The sequence below is a fragment of the Symsagittifera roscoffensis genome, chromosome 4 (assembly GCF_963678635.1).
Source record: "Symsagittifera roscoffensis chromosome 4, txSymRosc1.1, whole genome shotgun sequence".
In the NCBI taxonomy this organism is placed as follows: domain Eukaryota; kingdom Metazoa; phylum Xenacoelomorpha; order Acoela; family Convolutidae; genus Symsagittifera; species Symsagittifera roscoffensis.
In genome coordinates, this window is record NC_087065.1 from 67,699,678 (window position 1) to 67,716,202 (window position 16,525).

General features: G+C 36.3%; 2 protein-coding genes across 7 annotated transcripts; both read left to right on the forward strand.

Annotated features, from left to right (window-relative positions):
- Nucleotides 1-7,310: 7,310 nt before the first annotated feature.
- Nucleotides 7,311-8,120, forward strand: LOC134845001 (uncharacterized). Its single transcript, XM_063861831.1, has one exon. The coding sequence runs from the start codon at nt 7,311-7,313 to the stop codon at nt 8,118-8,120; it is 810 nt and encodes a 269-aa protein (XP_063717901.1).
- A 3,104-nt stretch (nt 8,121-11,224) lies between these two features.
- LOC134844440 (uncharacterized) lies at nt 11,225-16,139 on the forward strand. 6 transcript variants are annotated; one of them, XM_063861117.1, is made up of 4 exons: nt 11,225-11,473; nt 12,207-12,469; nt 13,109-13,273; nt 15,812-16,139. In XM_063861117.1, the coding sequence occupies exons 1-4, from the start codon at nt 11,367-11,369 to the stop codon at nt 16,051-16,053; spliced, it is 777 nt and encodes a 258-aa protein (XP_063717187.1). In that variant the 5' UTR covers nt 11,225-11,366; the 3' UTR covers nt 16,054-16,139. The 6 variants fall into 6 exon arrangements, with proteins under 6 accessions (XP_063717187.1, XP_063717188.1, XP_063717189.1 ...); XM_063861118.1 differs by lacking the exon at nt 11,225-11,473 and adding an exon at nt 11,681-11,796 and having other exon boundaries at nt 12,163-12,469; XM_063861119.1 differs by lacking the exon at nt 11,225-11,473 and adding an exon at nt 11,683-11,796 and having other exon boundaries at nt 12,188-12,469.
- The last annotated feature ends 386 nt before the right edge of the window (nt 16,140-16,525 follow it).

Below are 16,525 nucleotides of genomic sequence, written 5' to 3' on the forward strand. Positions count from 1 at the left end.
CCATCGACTTCCTCATTTTCTTTCTCATCTTCTCCGATCTCGAGTGTTACAGCTGCTTCTTGAATGTCTCTTGGCTGTTCGATCTTTAGAGTGGCTCCCGGTTGTTCGGCTTGTTCAATGGCTCGTGGTTGTTCCGAGAACTTCTTAAGGTCCTTGTTGATAGCAGAGTCATGTGAGCACTATTTTTGGCCTTGTCTCTGGCCACTTCATAGTGCATTGAGGCCACGCCGCGCGAGTGACCCATTGCTTGATCAATAGATCTTATTTGGCGAGGGTCGGAAATGTTTTCTAACCAATACGAGTTCAAAATTTTCCTAACTTTGTTCGAATCAAAGTTCTCAAAGTTGTACTGATTTTGAATCGTCCTCTGGTAACTTTTTGTCCTCGACTCCAACTGGTAGAGCGAGGGATCTTACAAACCTGTTGTGCAGAAGAGGAACTTCTCATCTCCCTGCCCTTTTAGCTCTCGTATGTAAATATATACTTCGAGAAAGTCCTTCTCATATTGCAACATGGAGAGAAACTTTTTCCCTTCGAACTTGAAATTTTTGTGGCTCTGTGACAGCTCTCTTGCAATTTCAAGGTCGGTTTTCTCCTCTCCATCATCTCCAAACTCCGAGGGAAGCAACTCGAAAGTATATACATGTGTTTCGTCATCATAAATCATTCGGTAGAGATAATCTTTGTGAAGTCGGTAAATGGTCCCTGCTCGTGCTCCGTTTGATTATGAGCAAAACAATCAAATTATGCTGAATTGTCTGAAACTCTTGGTCGCCCATTTTTTTGCCCGTCAAGGCTGCTTCAAGAAATTGAACAATCTCTTTCCTCAATACTTTAAGTTCTTTCATCGATGGCAGCTTTTTGGCTTCTCTTTCTATGTATGTAGTCTCAATTTTTGAGATTCGGTTTAATGCCTTGATTCTGTCTTGAATTTTTTTCTCAATCAATCTGCATCCCAATTTCGTTTCATCTCCTCCTAACTTCAGGTGAACAAACTTTTGGAGATCGCATAACAAATTTTGCTTACTCGACGCTTTGTTCACAACTCCTGGGTAGGAGTTCACCCTGTCTCTTATTTTTGTCAAATCTCTGAATCCATTCGTTTGCTTTATGCAGTCACTTAGTTTGCGTATCTTTCCGTCAATGTTTTGATGGGTGAATGTTTTTTTTGCTCATTCAGTTCGTTTTCTATCAATTTGGACTGCTTGAACTCCGTCAACATGCTCGTAAAAAACCAGTCCTGGTCTGTTAAATTCGTGGAGCTCACTCGGTTAGTTATCAATGGGCTTAAACTTTTCTGAAATGAATTCGGGCAAGTCAGTAAATTTCCGAACTATAATTCCGAAATCTTGGTGGCTAGAATTATGTTGTCTTGGTCGTTGATAGAGTTGTTTGCAGTTCTCCTGGGTGCAGAAATATCTTTTTTCTTTCAACTTTTCGACTTCATTTTTGTTCTGAAGAACCTGAATTTTGTGAAGTGCATTCAGGTCCTTCTTTGGCATGTTCTTCAGGTTATGTTCAACGCGTAGGTGCCTTAACAAGTTCGGAGCTCTGGTGAAGTTTTTGGTAGGGCACATTCTGCATCTATAGAGTCCACTTATAGGTTTAGTTATAGTTGTTTTATCCTTACTCTCACTCGGTTCCTCTTCTTCCTCGTCCGAGCTTGACTGTATGTCGTCATCTGATTCTGTCTTTTTTGTTGTTGTATCCTGTTTTTTGGAGGATTTGCCTGAATCATATCTTGCGTCTCTTTCATACTCAACTACCATCCAGTCAGCTGAGTCAAAGTGACCTGATTCTTCAAGGACGTGTTTTTTGAAATTGATGTACGTAGACTTGCAGCACTTACACAGCAAATACTGGTCTTTTCCGGACCTCTCCGCCGCTAACTGGCCCTCTGGATAGTCTGTCTTACGCTTTTCGCATCTAAAGCGATGTTCCTGTATCTCCTCTGCTAATATAAAAGGGAGACCACAGGCCAGACAATGAAAACTTGTGCTTTTAAGAGGATTGAAAACATCTTCATTTGATATAACATGTCGGGACGAACACTGAATAAGGCCGGTTTGTTCGTTCTTTATTGGCGGTCGGCCGGTAGTCTTTGGTTTCTTCGTTGTTGAAGTAAAATCTTTCGATAAAAAGAACGGTTCTGGACTAGCTAATGGTTTTTCGTTGTCGAAGGTTGTGGCAAGGCTCACACAGTCTCTTAATGTGACTGTGCTCAGGGGTGATTCCTCTAAGTGTAAGCGTGGGGGTCCTTGCACATCAAAATTGACTGTTTTACTCAATTTTGGTCCGAGCTTCAAAAAGGGGTTTTTCCGTTTCATCGGGGGTGCTGTTGATATCGGTACTTCACTGTCACTGAATAGACTTTTCGAAACATTGAGTGTGGGCGGGTTGCTACTGTTGGCTTCGTCGTCATCTTCGCTACACTTCAGAAATGGTTGAGTTGTACGGAAAGGTTGTGTTGTTGCCACTATAATCGGAAAAGTTTGACAGTCTTGATGCTTTTTTCGGTGACCTCCAGGGCATAAAAATTTGGATTGTGTCAACAAAAGTTGGTGATATGGCCTAACTTAGGTAGAGTATTGTTGGAAAAGCCACCAGACACTAGAGAGTTAGGGGTAAAACGAAAAACAACCAACTTGGTATAAAACTGGGTTAAAAAAACGAAAATTAGTGGTAATAGTTAAGAATAACAAAAAAGTGCTGTAAACATCAAAATTAGGGATAAAACCACCAAATATGGTGTTATGGCCTAAATTAGGAAGCGTATTTTTGGGAAAGCCACCAGACACTAGAAAAATAGGGGTAAATTGAAAATCAAACACTTTGGTACAAAATTGGGTTCAAACAACGAAAATTATTGGTAATTGTTAAAAATAACAAAAAGTGCCATAAACACCAGTAATTTAAAGCACCAAGTCACGTGTTCATTAATTTACTGCATAAAAATTTCTTTAAAATCTTTGCAAGTAGTTTTCATTTAGTTTACAAAAGATAGCAAAGAACGAAAAGAGGCAAGTGAAGTTCTTAGGAGTTTTTCAGTTTTCAGATTCCTTATTTCAGGCTTCACCATATGTTGGGAGATCCCGCGATCTGTCTGCTTAAAAATAGCTCGTGCTTGGTCAAGACTCATCTGAATTTCGTTGTCTTCTGGGCGAGTTACTGCGGCTTGCTAACTGAATTTTATGCCCATTTGTTTTTTGCGTTATATTTTTGCTAAGTACAAGCGACCTGCAGTGTGCAACGTGTACTTCGCAGTTGCCCTTTGAGGCCGATTTTTGACTAAAAAGAGCAATTTACCCAGCTGTTGGTAGGCTGTTGCCTGCTGCTTCGTTCTCCTGGGACGCGCATCTTCCAAGCTCTTCAAGGGACATCATCTCATCTTCGCTTTTGTCATTATCATCGTCTTCCTCATTTGTTTCTTTTTCATCTTCTGCGATGTCGTGCGTTTCATGTTCCATCTCGTCGTTGCTTTCTTCTTCTGCGATGTCTATTGAAGCAGAGGTTACAGCTGCTTCTCGAATGGCTCGTGGTTGTTCTGTTTGTTGACTGGCTCGTGGTTGTTGTTTGTTGACTGGCTCGTGGTTGTTGTTTGTTGACTGGCTCGTGCTTGTTGTTTGTTGAATGGCTCGTGGTTGTTCTGTTTGTTGAATGGCTCGTGGTTGCTCTGATGAAAACTTATAAAGATCTTTGTTGATCAGCAAAGTCATATGAGCACTATTTTTGGCCTCGTTCCTTGCCACTTCATAGTGCATTGAGGCCGCGCCGCGCGAGTGACCCATTGCCTGATCAATAGATCTTATTTAGTGAGGGTCAGAAACATTTTCTGCCCAATACGAATTCAAAATTTTCCTAACTTTCTTCGAATCAAAGTTATCAATGTTATATTGGTTTTGAATAGTCTTCTGGTAGTTCGTGGTCCTCGAATCTAATTGGTAGAGCGAGGGATTTTTCAAACTTGTCGGGCAGAAAAGAAACTTCTCATTTCCCTGCCCTTTCAGCTCTCCTATGTACAGGTATATCTCTAGAAAGTCCTTCTCCTGCTGCATCAGGGAGAGGTATTTTTTTTCTTCGAATTTGAAATTTTTGTGGCTCTTAGACAGTTCTTTGCAATATCAAGGTCCGTTTCCTCTTCTCCGTTCTTTCCAAATTCCGAGGGAAGCAAATCAAACGTATATACCTCTGTTTCTTTGTCTTAAATCATGCGATATAGGTAGTCCTTATGCAGCCGGTAAATAGTCCCTGCTCTTGCTCCGTTTGATATTATGAGCAAAGCAAGTAAATTGTGTTGGATTATCCGATACTCCTGGTCGCTCACATTTTCGCCTGTCTATGCTGTTTCAAGAAATTGAACGATCTCAATCCTCAGTATTTCGAGTTCTTTCCTTAATGGTAGCTTTTTTGTTTCCCTCTCGATATATGTGTTTTTCTCAATTTTTGAGATTCTGTTTAAAGCTTTGATTCGTTCTTGGATTGTTTTTTCTATCAAGCTATATTCTAGTTTTGTTTCGTCTTCTCCTAATTTTAGGTAAACAATTTTGTGGAGATCGCCAAACAAATTTTGCTTACTGGACGCTTTGTTCTCAACTCTCTTATTTTTCACCCAGTCTCAGATTTTTGTTATATCCCTGAAGCCATTAGTTTGCTTGATACAGTCACTCAGCTTGCGTATTTTTCACTCAATGTTCTGATAAGTAAAGGTTATTTGTTCATTGAAATCATTTTCTATCAGCTTGGTCTGTTTGAATTCCGTCAGCATGTTCGAAAAATCCAGTCCTGGTCTGCTAAATTTCGAATTTTGTGCAAGTTTGAGGACCTCTAACTTTTTTTTCTAATTATTGGTTTTTGCTGAAACTTTGTCAATTTATAGACCTGCAAAGAAGAAAAAAAACACCTGATAAGGATCTCAAAGTAACGATAATGACAACTTACTACCTCTATAGAAGCTTACTAAAAAACAATAAAAATCCAGATTCAACCTATCTAAAACATTTAATTAATTAAAGGTCGTTATTAATGTCTGCAATCAAAGCAAACTACATGATAATGATCTCAGAGGAACGGCAAGAACAAAATACTGCCTCTTAAAGAGCCTAGATAACCATAGTGTTGAAGATCAAAAGTTTTTCTCATGAAGTTTTTTTTTTAAACGAACCTAGCAAAAAAACTTTTCTGTTGAAAGGTTGTAACTTTTGTCTGTAACCGAGGACAACTACACGATAATGAGCTCAGAGGAACGGCAAGGACAAAATACTGACTCTTAGGAGCTAAGATAACCATAAACATGAGACTTCCAGAGAAAAATTTTTGATCTTTATGTTCATGGTTATCTGAGCTGCTAAAGAGGCATCGTTTTGTCCTTGTTGTTTTTCTGAGATCCTTAGCGCGTAGTTGGCCTTGATTGCAGACAAAATTACAATCTTTCATCTGGAAAATTTTTTTGCTAGGCTCATTAAAATTTTTTTTTTAAAATAGGAATTCCAGGGAACAATTTTAAATCTTCATGTTTTTTAAATTTAAATGAGCCTAGCAAAAAACCTTTCTGATGAAAGATCGTAATAATTGACTTCATATATATCGCGCGTTAATTGTCCCAAATTGGCCATCGCAATCTTTAAACCCCCATAACTTTACCAAAAATGATCACAGGTGAAATATCTTTCCAAATTTTAAGCTCTGGGCAACAATACCTTTTGAATGATATAAAAAATTCCGTCAAAAATGATTAGTTAAAAAGTCGAAATTTGTCTGAAGAAAAAAAACCCAACCCGAGCACAAATATTTGGTTACTTTCGTTACGAAAGTCGGAACAATAAGTAATAATTTCGATACAACTTGTGAAGATTAGTTAGAGAAACTAATCAAGACTAACTAGCCGATATTTGATTCTTTAAGCCAGCTGAGATAGATAGAGAGATCCATACTGTCGGAACCCAAGCGTATGACGCAAAATACTGTTTGAAACATCTGGAATAAATCAATCAGGAAAGGTAGAGGACATACATCCCCCCGCCGCGCTCTCGAAAAAATCCTAGATCCGACCCTATTGGTTTTTATGAAAAATTTTCAAAATGTGTCTTTCATATAGAACACCGCAATTTTAAGAGCACTAATGCCATCTCTTTTTTTCTGCAAAACTGTTACAAAAAGAATCCGTAGTTTTTTCTTTTCAGTTTATTGACACTTTCAACTGTCTGTTGGCTTTCAAGTAATTTTGAAGTAATAGTTGTATTTTTTCATATAATGAAATTGATTTAATGAAATTGATCTTTATTTCTTTTATTTTAAAACCATTGAGTGTCTGGGCAAAAGACAGAATCATCTAGTTAATTCACCTTTACTCATTCAGCTTTACTCCTAATAAGAAAACGGATAACGTTTGTAATTTTTTTTTTTTTTCATTTTTATAGTATATAAGTATTTTTTCAATATAGTTTGACTATTTTATCTGACTGAAAGCTGTTGCTATTATGCAAATAGTAAGAGTCAACCGAGGTTTGAAAAGTTGAAATCCATAATTAGTTTTTCTTAGTACGGTTCAGCTGAACAATTAACGCAACCAATCTTCTGTAAATATACTTAAAATCATGCTTACAAAATTTTAGCTTTAAGGAGCAATGTTGGATTTCTACTATTTCGATTTTAATTAAAATTATATAATTATAACGCTATAATCGCCAGATTTTTGAATATCTGTTTCTTTTGAAAAATAAATTGAAGTTCAAATTTGATGCATCTGCTCTGAATATTCAACCGGGGCAAACCAGTATTGAAACCTTTAATAGAAAATTTTATCTAACTTAGCCAATTACAGACCGTTATTTTAACACTTTTACTTATGAGATGTGATTTTTCTTAGTTTTTTTTTTTCACAGAGTAACTTCTAATCTAAAGATAATTAGGATTATGTAAAAAATGCCGAAGATATAGCGTTTTTAGGTTGACGTTTATAGTTATAGCAAAAAAATACAGTAGCTCACAAGCGTCAAGTTTATGAACCTTTCGCCGCCTACAATTAAAGTTAGGTCTTCTGAAATTTTTGTCCGAAAATTTTGATTTCACGGCCGGTACAAATTGACCCTGATATTCCAATATATAATAATTTATTATAAAATATTGATAAGAAGTTGCGGTCTAATATGAAGGCAATTCGTTTATCCTTTCTGGGTATACTTATATCGCTATATGTGTTTCTTTCATTCATCTTCACTCTACATGCCCTTATGTCAAGTTATCCCGAAGTCCGAAAATTGGCAGTCGATTGGCCATTGTGGCAAAAAGCTAATTCAACACAAATGAGCGCAATGTGTCACCGTCCAATTGGAATCGATTATTTTCCGAACTTAATCGAGGCGTTCAATGTTCCGAGAAGAAATAGTTTCCACATTCCAAGAAAAATGTCCGAAGATCAATACGACACTTTAATGCGACTACTTTATTTGTCAATGAAGGTGTTTTATGACAATGACATTGAGTATACTGTGAGTGCCGGAGGACTTATAGGCTCATATGTAATGCATGATATGTTACCATGGGATGATGACATGGATATACTAATCAACGAGAAACACATGCGAAAGGTAGTAGAGCTGTTCAAAGATGACCGGCATTATGGAATCCAGGGATACCAGAACAAAAATCAGCCCGGAAGTGTGGTCAAATTATTTTTCACGTCTTCTCCCAGTACTAGTAAATATAATTGGAGATGGCCGTTTCTGGATATCGAAAGTTATATCGAAGAGGGTGACCAAATTAAGTTAGCGGACAGATCTGATCGAAATGTTTCGTGGTCAAGAGATTCCTACTTTCCTTTCCATCGACGACCTTTTGGACCTCTTTGGCTTAACTTCCCTCGAGATCCCAAAGGTTACTTAAGAGCTCATTATTTGCACCACTTCAAATGCAAGACACAACATTGGGACCATGAAAAAGAAAAACTACAGCCTAGACTCGAAGTAGATTGTGACCTATTAGCTCCTCACTACCCCTTCGTCAAAAGAACTCCCTTCGCCAATATCACAAAAGAGACTTTAGTTCTAAATGAAACGGAATTGTACACAATCTATATTGATGAACCCTATAAAGAAACAGAGTATGAGCTCGGTTGGTGGTAGGTTGAATTACTATGCCGTCTCAACGCTTAAAAATATTGATTGAGAAATTGAGTGTTTTGCCAGTGTTACTACTGATCATATTGAAGAAATCGTAGCGTTTTTCCCGTTATTTTCGTGGTTTTTTTTTCGTTAATTTTAGTAAATGGCTGAAATAAATAAACTATTTGGAGTGTTGCCAACTAATCTTGGTGATTAAGATGTCTAATTTGGTGGTGAGCAAAACGTACAGTCCTGATTTAAATTAACCGTACAAAACGAGCAACATTGGAAAATTCAAACGCGTTGTTCTCAACATGGGTTAAGATTAGACAAAAAAAAGACGAGCGCAAAATTTGCTGAGAATTATTATCGTGCAATTCATTTTTCGATATTGGCCACTTTGGCTTATTCATTTTGGGTCATTTTGGCTTTTTTCAGTTAGTCAAGAATTACGCTTAAACTACCACATTAATTGATGAGAAACTTATATGATAAGAAACCTCTTACACAGCTAGACAAACTTTTAGCTGGGTAAAATTTTCAAAAATCTCCAGATGAATATATTTTTGCTTGATAGCCAAAAGAGTCATTTCTATTATATAAAACTCCAAATTTTTGCTTGAAAACAAACTCTCAACATTTTGCAGAGCTGTCTAAGATGCGTTTTTTGATATCAGTTTATCATCCATTATTGAGGTAGTTTTTTGGGTAATTCTTGATTAACTAAAAACGCCAAAATGAAACAATTTTGGGGCGAAATCTCGGTTGCGATTTTCGAAAATTGAAATGCATCATAATAATTCCAGTGAAGTTATAAGCAATTTTTATTCACTTCTGTTTTGAGAAAAACGTATTTGATTTTTCAAATTTTGTTAGTTTTGTCCGGATAATTTAACTCGGCATTGTCTCTCATGTGCATGCTTTTTGGTAAGATAGATTCGAGTTCGTTTCTCAGTCGAAGTAGACAAAGCAGAGAGACAAAGCGAATTTTGCAAAAAGTCAACAAAATGTATGAGCAATAGAATCTCGAATGTTCAATCAGGAGCAGGCTGACTTTTTTTGTTCTAAATTGTCTGATAGCAATACTGAATAAAAAATGATATCAACAGTGGTTAAAAAGCACTAACCAGAGCTGCTCAAAAACAGTCAAGTCCTTAAGCGAAATTTCACAACCTAAAGGATTATTTAATTTTTCTAGTCCTCTATAAGCATTTGAAGTATTTTTTTTTGAATTATGACCTTTAATCAGAGACACCACGATTTTCTTAATTCTGACTTGTCTGTTTTTTTTTTCGTGCAGCTTTTGGAAACCTCCATTTATTTCCCTAAAAGAAGCAAAAAAAGCTTTGTAAAGCAGTCTTCAGACAGCTTGCCATTTCTTATAGTGTCAATTAACGACCTGAAGAAACTTATCTAGGCCCTGTTGATTAATGAAACTTGTTCGCCCTCAAGTTGAGTTGTATTTCATATAATCAATTCGAAATGATTTGCTAAATGAAAAATTGCTAGTGGTCCAGTTTTCTCGAACTAAGTTATCTTTATCAAAAAGTCAAAGATATATGTTCTTTGAATATCGAAAGGTGAAACTTTCAAAAAAAATGGCCCACTTCAGTATCTTTGAGTTTCTTGATAATTTTCCAACTGTATGTTGGCCAGGATCTTTAAAATGGAAATTTGATCATATTTACGCTTGCAACTAGCAAGTGTTATTAAATCGTTTTTTTTTTGGGCTAGCGACTTGCTCAAATAAATCGCTTGATTTATGATTAATTCAAATTTCTCGGCAACGGCACTTGGCCTAGAGGGACTGACTACTACGCCTCTGACAGCAAAGTGCTTAGGTTCGAATCCGAACAGGACCTCTTTTTTTCAGACCGAAAATATTCAGTTTCAAAAAATTGTCGGCCTATCTTTTGTCTGATAATTTTTAGCCACCGGTTTTGTCGGCTCAATTGCCACTTCATGAATTTGTTTTTTTGCTGAAAACATTGTTGCCGCTCTAAGTGTTCTTGATTTACTACCTCTTATTTTGTATATTTTCGTGTTTTTTTTCCACTTAAACGCTGAATTCATCCTAAGATGTTTCAACCATCTTTTATCGGCTCAGAGACCTTATTTCAGTCGTTTGAAAGGAAAAAAATTTTGCACGCCTCCTCCCTCAAAAACACAAGAATATTAAGTTTTATAGGTTCAGTTCTTAATTTCTGAGCTTAATTGCTCAACATTTTTACAATATTGTTTTTGGCTAAACGGGAGTTTACCCAAGTTTTGTCGGTTTGTGGCTGCTCAATCAATTTTTCTGAATGCTTATTTAACGTTGACAATACAAACGCGTTTTCTAAAATTGAACTTGAGTCGAAGCAAATTTATGAAGTTTTTGTAATTGTTGTTTTTTGGCTAATAGACTTGAATCCTGTTTATTCAACATGCGGAAAAAAAATTATTATTTTCACCCTAATTTGGTATTGTTCCATAGGTTGGTTGATCTTTTCATGCAAAATCGGCAACCTCGAATAAACGAGAGATGGTGTCGAGTAATACATCATTCTCCTATATCTACTACAACTGAAATTTTTCCAAAAATCTAAAAGTTCGATTTACTGACACGCAAAGGTTGCCGTGGTCTGAATATTATGTGGCACTAGAACAATGACCGGTTACTGCTCTTGAGGTCCAAAATGGACTGCTTTAAAGATCGTAACGAATATTTAATCATAATCTAGCGAAACTTCAAAATAACCCTGCTTTGATTTATACTATTCATTTCTCATAAAATATTGCTTCGTGTCTATAATGTAGGATACTTCCTGCAAATCAAATGATTTGGTTTTTTTTTCATTCACCAATTGTTTTTCAATGGAAGGCTAAGTTTCCTGATTTCTGACGGAGGTTACGTAGCTCATTGAAACTGCGGTTCATCAACACAACCTATGCTGGTAATCTAGATTATTCATACAGCTGGTTTTTTTGAATAAAAAATGCAGAGCTACAATGAAGTTTATATAAAAGCAAATTCTAACGGTAGTTTCACGTTACAGTATTCATTAGTTGCAGGTGCATGTTAGTTCCGGTTATCATAAACAGAAATCGAAACCAGTTTTTTCCAATCAAGCTTTTAAACCATTTTCAAGTTATTTAGAAATTTTTGTTCATTTTTAAATTACGATAATTGGACAATCATCCTTACAAAATTGAAACAATTGCATCTGTAATTTATCTTTTCTTTTATTTATCTTTAAGTTATCTTAAATTTATCTTTTATTCACCATGATGCGTTACGAAGAAGCGAAAGTTGAACGGCCATACACATGGCGATGGTGGAGGAGTTTTATTACTTATCTCTGGCATGTCAAAAAATTCGCGATGAAACTCTGGTAGGTGAACCATTGTGATAAAAACCTCATGCGTTTTTTCAAATATACGTAATCATAATAAAATGTCATTTGATCTCTACATTTTCTTAATGACTAGTCAAAAATGCGATCAAATTTTTATACAAAACGAGCACCAAACGTACAACTGCTGTAATAATTATAACGAATTCGTTATAATTAGGCCAAACTCAGAGCGAAAAATGGCTCACATTATAATTCTGAATCAACGAATAGCCGGCAAAAGTAATATATAAACAAAAACACTTTCAAAAAAATTATTTACTTTGTACTTAGTTGATAACTTAGTTACAGCGTTTGTTGTTGTAAGTAGTAACCAGACTGATGTTCAAAAACTCAAACCGAAAAGGAATCTTTTTACTTGTTTTTTTTTGACAAAATCGCTTGCAGCTTTCGAATTTTGAACGAGTGGGAACTTCAGCGTTTTTTGTCAAAATTACATATACTAAGCAGAGCTCTCCGAAAGAATATTAGATTGGCGAACAAAGTTGAAATAAAAACAAGACCGAAGAAGCGGACAAAATTTAAAACCACCAAAAACGACTCCACCCTAATTCAATCTCACCACAGCCCCTTCCCCCCCCCCCAGCGCTATAAAAACATTTGAGATATCCGTTAAACATTCCGAATTCGTTTTTGAATTCAATTAATGGTCTGGTTGCAACTGAAAGTTAGAAAATATCTTTCGAGCTTTAGTTTACCTTTGCAAATTAAGTTTCAACATGGGGGGAGAGAAAGAAGAAGAGGAAGAGGAGGAGGTGGGACTGAAGGCCAAAGTAGTGGCGGCCATCATCCTCCTCTGTCTGCTGAGTCTGTGCCAGAGCTTCACCGTCTACTCCAAGAACCTCTACATAATCTATATTGAGAAGGACCAGTCCCAAGGCCAGAGTGAAATTCAACTATTCCAGGGGGGACTGTTTTCAAACTGCGAGGTGTTCTACTATGGCTCAGACGGAGATTTGGAGGAAATCTTCAATTGTAAGTGAAAGTCATCTCTTGCTCTTATAATTTAGTGCAATGATTTGCTCTTTAACCCCCCCCCCCCCCCCACCTAAAAAATGTTACTAGTAAACTTACCGGTCGCATTGTCCGATTGTTACAAAAATTGTTATGCAGACTTATTGGGCCATGATAAACATATTTTTCCTTGTAAAATCCCTCGGTACACCATAAATTTGATGCGTATGTGAGGTGGGGAAAAGGAAAAAGAGAGCCCAATGATTTAGCTGGGTTTGAATTTTAACTAAATTGCGTGGATATTGTGTGGGGACGCTGTAATCCAGTGAAAACAAATAGGCTTTTTGCATGGTCAGAGTTGAAAAAAGAATCAAAACTTTTCCTCAACCAAACGGAGTTTCCGAATTCGCACAAAGCAATAGAAAGAATATATTTTGACTATGCTTGGACGTTGTATGCGAACAAAGCGTTCTTATAATCTTATTGGAATCTCGTTTTTTCGGCGCGCTGCTTCTCAACTTTAATGTCTTGACTAAATCCGATACCAACAGAGCTCCTGGTTTTAAACTGTCAGTTCAACGATGTTTGCTCGAATTATTTTATTTTTAAATAGGTATATATTTTGTAATTTAAGTATGTTTATTTGTTTAATGATAACAGGTCCGGACTCCGTTACAATCCAGTTTGCTCAAGCGTTCTTCATTCTGGCCAACTTTGCTGGAGTGTTTTTGGTTGTGTGGTATGTGTGCATGCTCATCTGCACTGGGGCCAAGTGGGAAGCAAGACTCAAATCCAAACTCCCACTCATATTCTCATTCGTATACTGTGAGTATCAAACTATTATAGTGTTTGATGATAATAGTTCTTTGTAATTGAAGGCGGACCAAACTATTATCTTTATCCTCCCAAAATTATACTGCTTTGATTTCTCAAGTTCTATACATATCTTCGTATTATTCAGTTTCTGCCAATCAGATTCAAGTATTATAATCCAATTTGCAAAAAGCAAAACATGAAGTTTGGGATGTAAAATAGAAAAGACCTTTCATTACAGTATGTTGTAGCGGAAGGTCTTTTCTATTTCACATCCCAAACTTCATCTTTTTGGTAAGTTGAAAACTGGAAATATTATTTGAATCTGATTGGCGGAAACTGAATCATACGAAAATATAAAAAGAAAATGAGATACCAGAGCTGTATATTTTTGGGAGGATAAAGATAATAGTGATGAAGGGAGGCGGAGCAATAAGCAGAATGGTCCAAGTGCAGAATGGGTCCAAGAGCAGAAAAACAGAAAAATATTGACTTATATTGGTTTATACGGGCTAATTGATAAAACAATTATTAGAATCGTAAAAAAATACCAAGAAAACGAATAGATTATGCATGAAGAGATTAATTTCATTAAGTTTTTTGATCAAATATTTCAAAAAATTCCTGATTAAATTGCTCAAATTATGCATAAAATGTTCGTTGCTTTGCTATTATTGACGCTTCTGATAATTATTTTACCGATTAGCTTATAGAAGTTGATATTTTTCTATTTTTCTGCTCTTGGACCCATTCTGCTCTTAGACCATTCTGCTTATTGCCTGGCCACCGTGCTGACGTACAACAGTGCCGAAAATCAAAATGTTGTTCAACAGTGCCGGAAATTATTTTTACTATACTGTTTTTACTTATACGAAATCACTGACAAGTAATTATATTCAAATGGACGGAAGCTGAAAAGACAAAAATGGGCGTCTTAACTGATGCCGCTAGTTAATCAAACAAAAGTTCCCCAAGTGAGCGCGGCGTCTTTGATTTTTCTGAATTAACAATTATATCAGCAAATTGTCTTCTCGGTTTCGCTCCGAATCAAAACAGCATTCACTCAAAAAGACACTTCATGCAAAACTAGCTTTGCACAAAACAGAAAAAGTTTTCACACAAAAAGAACTCAAAGTTTCCTAAGTTAATTCTTCCATCCTCATGCTTGAAAACAAAAACTTCAAAGAAGGCTACTTTTTTAACAACTTCATAAAGTGTAGCTCATTTGCTCTTGTTCTATGGAAAAATAAGTTTCTTCGAAAAGAGGCAATTTACAGAGTAAAACCCAAATTTGCGTTTAACGTCCACTTGTGTCAAAAAGTTAATTTTGCTGAACAATTAAGCTCTCTTCAACGCTATCACCACCTTGCAATTTGAATTTTGAAAACTAGTTTTAACGATGTCAGGACGAAAAACAATTTGGAATGGTGACAAAGTAGCAATTCAGAACAGATTCATTCTGATACCTGACATCATAACATCACGCGTTTAGCCACAATAACACGTAAAACAACTATAAAAAATCGTTAGGGTGAAAAAGAAAATAGTCTTTAAAACATGTGCCAAATCGAAATGAGTTCAAAGCAGGTATGAACAATTTCAAAGCCGCGAAATCTTAATGCAACATCCCTGTGAAGTAAATAGTCAAAAATTAAAATATGAAATTGAAGAAATGGGAATGTGCAGGAACTGCTCCACCTTCAAAACCCTTCAAACTGGGTACCACAGTATGGGGAGCGGGGTGATAGAAAATGTAAACACCTTTCAATGTGACTTCCACGTTTTTTTTTAAAAATCAATTTAAAGTTCAACAAAATGCCGACAATTTAGATGAAATTATGTCAACAATTTAATAATTTGGAAAGAATTAAATAAGCTAGTGCATATAAATACTCAACACCACGGTCTTTGTTAAAGTTAATGGCAATGTTTTGGATTTTTACTTGGAAATTGCTATTTCTTCCGACCCGGCATCTCCATCCCTTCATAGACTTCAATGTTTTTCAAAGTTCTGAAATATACAGCCATGGTTTGTACGAGGGGACAGGTTCGCGTATTTTCCAAAACTTTCAAAAAGCTGGCAACTTTACTTTTAAATCGTCGCATTTTTTCTTTCTGAGAATCCCTCAGTGGTGAAAGACCACTATTATTTTAAAAAGTTCCGCCACGCCAAGTTCTTTAACGTGCTCTCACTTGAATTTTCGTTGATAAATGCGCCGACTGGTCGGTCAGCTGCCTGAAGACTAAAGCTATTTTTTAAATCGCTTTCAGGTATGTACTCTTTTAGCTTAATGGGAGCTAGCGAGTTTTCAATGCTCAGGAGATCTTAACTGTTATACCCACCCTATTGTACCCCCTATGGTACCTAGTAAGAAAAGCTACCAATATTAAGGATGAATTAACTGGATGATTATATGCCTATTTTACACCTATTAACGAATCCCTTCTGTTGCATTATGAAGTGGATAGTGAAATAGATCCCATGCTCTCTTACAAGCTTAGTGTCAGAAAATGACGTTAATCATCGGTTTTGTTTCTGATATTCTCTAGCCCTGCTTCTCTGTATCGGTTGTTTGTGCTTCACAATCATGCTCATTCAAGAGGGCTTCAAAATCCACTGGGCAGGCTACGTGGCATGGGCCGCCTTTGGGGAGGCATTCATCGCAATGGTAGTGGCCATCACTCTACCCTCAATCGAAGACGAGGAAAAAGAAAAGAACAAAGATGACTCCGAAGCCATAACTGGCGACGACCATCAATCAGCGAACAAAGTTGTGAATACTAGTTTATAACAGATTCGAATGACTTTCCGAATTTGAGTGTAACTTCAATAAGTATGTTTAGTAACCGGGTGTTTAGCTATTAATAAAAATTTCAAAAAGCAAAAGTTTAAAATAAGTAATCTGAGATTCAAGGTTCAATAAAAAAAGGGTTGGAAATTTTCATTGCATAAGCGGCTACGCCCTAATTTTTGTAGAAAAAAAAGTGTTATTGCGATAGGAAAAGCGCAATTTTTGTTGATACTTTGATAGTTTTTGACATGTTTTCTACAAAATATCATTCTCGAATCTGGATTTCATTGAAGGATTATGCTGAATTATTTTCAGTGCAAAAGTGGCCACACTCATTTTTGTTATGAAACATCAGACACTAACCTTCCATATTTTAAATGAAAAGGGCAAACGATTTATGGAGATCTTCCTTGGATAAGCTTTTACGCCCTAATTATGGTTGCAACAAGACTATGGATTAGGGACAAATCCA